At 47.6% G+C, this 4,485-nt stretch overlaps 1 protein-coding gene across 1 annotated transcript in view; it reads left to right on the top strand.

The window, feature by feature from the left end:
• Window positions 1-1,958: 1,958 nt before the first annotated feature.
• The window catches only part of NAMPT (nicotinamide phosphoribosyltransferase), a 39,985-nt gene continuing 37,458 nt past the window's right edge, over window positions 1,959-4,485 (top strand). The window contains exon 1 of the mRNA XM_040472915.1: window positions 1,959-2,397. Coding sequence (XP_040328849.1) covers window positions 2,341-2,397 — 57 coding nt within the window. The 5' untranslated portion in view covers window positions 1,959-2,340. The remainder of the gene's footprint in view (window positions 2,398-4,485) is intronic.

The raw sequence follows: 4,485 nt of genomic DNA, 5'->3' as shown, positions 1-4,485 counted from the left end.
TACTAAATGCTAGCTGTTAAACTGTCTTTCAAGGGAGACTATTTCAAAACGAAATCTAAACTTTGTATTTGGTAATAATTTCATGGTTCTAAACCCCAATTAATTCAAAATTGGTCCTGCATCAAGCATGTAGGTAGTTACATACAGTGTGCCTGATTCTGTCTTAGAAAAATGGTGATTTTCTGTTGCTAACATATCTTCTTTTCCTCTGGAGATGGCGTTGATGGTTTAAGTCACTGATAATGTGTGTAGGCCTTGTGACTTTCTACATTTAACAAGCAATGTCAATGAAATATTAACATTTTTGCTTGTCCTGATATTAAACTTTTTCACCTTAACAGTGCAAATACAACGCCAAGACTGTAAGATCAAATTTTATTTTGCCTTAAAAAAATGCTACCATAAACAAAGCCCATTTTGTAATCAGAACCCTATTTTTTTCCTGTGTAAGGCAGCATAGAACAATGGTCAGTTATACATACATGGATTCCAGGAAGCGAAGCCAAAAAAATTTGTCATTTAAGTAAAGTAGGTTATGGAAATTTTAAAATGAAGAAACAAGCACCAAATTAAGGGAGGCATACAGGATCATTTTCCTTCTTTGAATCACACTGCATAACTTAAAATTTCCCAAAATAAAAAAATTTTAAATAATTCACTTAAATGTTTTAAAAAGTTATTTTCCCCAGTAAACACAGTAAACCAAAAAAGCGCCTCTTTTGTTTTCAACCTTTTTGGTGAAAATTACCCTAAATGTATTATTATTTACTACTCTGGTGAGTGTATTGTCACTTACTACCTTGGTGTCTCACCACTTCCATGATCTTTGCCTGTACGGACTCCATAGATGAAGGTGACTGTCCAGAACCTGTACTTACTCCAAGACCATAGTCTAGACCGAAGTTGCTATTAATTGAAGAGGTCTCCGTTTTCTTGTGATGAATTTCTCCATTCACAATGTACCTGTTTCCACCCCACTCTGCAGATAAAATGAGAGATTTTCACTAACTTGAAAAATAGTCTGTTAAGTTCCTGTACCAGTTTTCACTGAACCGTCCCCTCCATGGCTACTTGTATCTTGTAAAACCTAAATCTTACAACTAAAATAAAAATAAAAAAAATAAAAAAAAAAAAGGCAGCACCAGCTACTGACCATGTGGACAAAGGAAATGTTTCACGCAAAAATGCAACCACGTATGGGAACTGCGCAAGTGGACTGTCTGTACTTAGATGAAGTCATCTGACGTCGTTTCCCTTGCTTCTTATTTGGAGGTTGCCAAACCATTTCCCAAGATTTAACGATTCTAACAATGATGAAAGTCAGTTTTGCACCGTGTCAAAATCTTGGCCCGTTGCCGTTTACTTCCGGGCACTATTAGATTCAATCAGGCCTTGTAGTTTCATTAGATGTGAGTACTGAATTCAACCCCCGCCTTCCCGCGCAGGGTTATTTTCTCTGGGAAAATATCAAAACATCATTCAAAGGATCAAAGAGCTCAGCCACACAGGCGGAGGAAAGCGGAGTCGATGTGGCAGAGTAAAGGGGCCCCTCAGACCTTATTCCTCACCGCAGCTCTTCCGATTTTAAAGAGTGGGTTAGAAGGACCAAGAGGGACAAGAGGGATGGAGGCAAAAGGTTCGCTTTTCAATCCCAGCCGGAGACAAAGGTAAGTAACTGCGCGGGGGGGTGGGGGGGGATGGGGAGAGCGGCAGAGGGAGGCTCCTCGGCCCCCAGCCGGGTGGCGTGACTTCTGGAGGACTCAGAAAACGGGCCAGGACTGGGTAGGACGGGAAGGTGTCACGCGGCGGGCGAACCGGCTAATCGCAGAAGGAGCGAGGCTGGGAATTACCCCTCCCCCGCCCCTCACCGTCCCGCCGGGAAATGAAACCGAGGCAGGAACACAGATCCCCGGCCGGGACTGCCCAGCAGCCTCCGGTTTCCCGGAGCCAGCGTGCGGGAAAAAGAGCGCGTGCCTCACGTCCTCTCCGCCCAGCCCCGCCCCGCCCCCCCCCCGCGCGTTGCGCACGCGCGGCCGCGCCCCGCCCCTCGCCTCTGCTCCGGGATGATGGGGCGGGGGCGGTGAGCCGAGGTGAGGAGTCGGTCGGAGTCCCTGGGCTGAGAGCGCGAGAGCTGCCGCCGCCACCACCCCCCGCCGCGTCACGGCTCCCGGGCCCGCCCTCCTGTGGCCCCTCCTCCCCACTCCGCTTCCCCCCTCTTCTCCCCCGCCCCTCCGGCCGAGCGGTGACTTAAGCAACGGAGCGCGGTGAAGCCCATTTTTCTCCTTCCTCGCCGCCGCGCTGGGCAGCTCGCGGCGCGTGGCCCGCACACTCCCGCCCGAGATGAATGCTGCGGCAGACGCCGATTTCAACATCCTCCTAGCTACTGACTCCTACAAGGTAGAGGTTCGGGGCGGGGGCAGGTGAAGGAGGAGGAGAGGGCGCGTTCGGGACGAGCGCGGGGCTGTGGGGCGGGGGGCGGCCGGTCTGGGGTCGTGGCGCTGCGCGAGCCCGAGGGAAGAAGCGGGCGAGTGGCGGCGGCCGGATGAGGCAGGTGAAGCTGGCGCCGCAGTGGGGAGGAGGTGGATGGAGGAGGGATGGAGGGATGGAGGGATGGACGGCAGGAGGCGGGGCTTTGGGGTGCGTGGTTGGGGGGGGCGCGGCGAGGGGCTGAGGCGGGCCCCAGCCGGCGCCGCCCGCCTGCCCGCCGCGGGGTTCGGGGCTTGGGGCTCAGGCGGTTGTGGCGGGGTCGGGGCCCGGGAGGCTTGGGCGTCACCGGCCGAGCGCACGCTTTCCCCAGGAGCTCGGCCTTTTGGCCTTGGCCGGGTCGGATTGGGCCGGCCTGGGCGAGGACTCTGCCGAGGAGAGCGGGTCAGTTAGGTAACGGCTCCTGGGGCTCGGCCCTGGAGAAAGGGAGTGGGGTTTGAGAAGTGGGTTTTCCCCGCCAAGCTGAATCGAGTGCACTTCCCCGCCCTTGCTGAGCAGGTACGTCCCTTCCCGAGGAAGAGGTGGGCGAGGACCTAGTAGGGGTGCTAGTAGGGGTGCCGCAGCAGCCAGCCACGTTCCTCTGCCTGTGGCCGGGGTGTGGAGGACACCTATCTGCCCTCGGGAAACATGCTGGATTCCCTCGTCCCACTCCACTGGGCTCCGTTTCAAACTCGTTTGCTCCTGGTGATCACTCGTGCTCCTTATCCCTGTTGTAAAGGCCGATCCCCTGCCCTTACTCCATTAGGGTCACTACAGGATTTCTGTGAAAAGGAATGTTAAATGAACATTTAAACTACAGTTACATGAACTGTAGTTTTAACCCTGGAGAACTTAGAGTGGCACAACACAACATTGTGTTAATATGCCTATTGGACACTTCAGTGTATTGCTGCCCCATTAATTTTGTTTGAAACCCACACAAATTAGTAAAGGAAAGAATGATTAAAGGAAAATGTGGCAAAGTTTTTCCCCCTAGTTACCAAATTACATGAAGTAAACTGAACTATACTTTGCTAAAGCATTGTTGGCCAACACACTTAAAAGATGAAATGTCAGGCCAGAAAACCCACTTGAACAAAATAAAGTTCAGTTTTTACTTGACAGCGTGGTGGTTTGAAATACAAAGGGAAAGCATATTTTTGGGTTTAGTTGTGAGGTTTTGCTTTTTGTTTCTTTCCTTAAATTTAATTGGACAAAGTATTTTGGAGAATCCCGTTTTACTTAAGTTCTGTTTTGTTCATTTCTTCCCAGGAGTTTAAGATTCTACTAACGATAATTTAGACGGGTAGTTACTTAAAACAGAGCCAAGTTTCCTTAACAAGTGGTCTTTTAAATTGAATTTTAAAGTGGAAATCTACACCATTGTAAGGAGATCAAAGTATTACCAACTATGGTTTTCTAAGCCTTAAAACCTTCTCTTGTCTTAGGTCCTAGCATTTTGAGTATCTTCAGTAGTGATTTTAGAATGGTCTCATTCATAGTTTTCTCTTAAATTTTTTTCACCCAGTTTTTTTCCTAACTAAATCTTTAAAATGATTTCCAATTTTTATAATATAGTAATTTATGATTTGATTGAAAATGGGAAATAGTTGATGGGTCTAACTTTTAGAAACAAAATGAGTGTAAATTCCTTTAGTTTGTGGTTCCTCGAGCCATTATACGTAAGGAATGTAAAATTGCCTTAACATCAGTTTTCTGGGATGCTTTTAATTAGAAGAATGAATTACCGTAAAGTTTTCTAATCTAGCAGGGCATACTTAATGCACTAGTAAAATTTGTATCTCTTTAATAGCTTATTCCTGCCCATTTTCAAATCAGACTGGTATATTTTATTCTCTAATAGGAAGCCTATTTGTTTTTTATATGTTTTTAAGTTTTTATTTTAATTTCAGCTGTTTAACATACAGTGTAGTATTCATTTCAGGTGTACAATATAGTGATTCCATCACCCAGTGCTCATCACAAGTGCCTTCCTTAATCCCCATCACCTATATAACACAT

This window comes from Herpailurus yagouaroundi, unplaced genomic scaffold (genome assembly GCF_014898765.1).
Source record: "Herpailurus yagouaroundi ecotype Mexico unplaced genomic scaffold, PumYag 100, whole genome shotgun sequence".
Lineage (NCBI taxonomy): Eukaryota > Metazoa > Chordata > Mammalia > Carnivora > Felidae > Herpailurus > Herpailurus yagouaroundi.
This window is presented reverse-complemented; position numbering and strand designations above follow the sequence as displayed.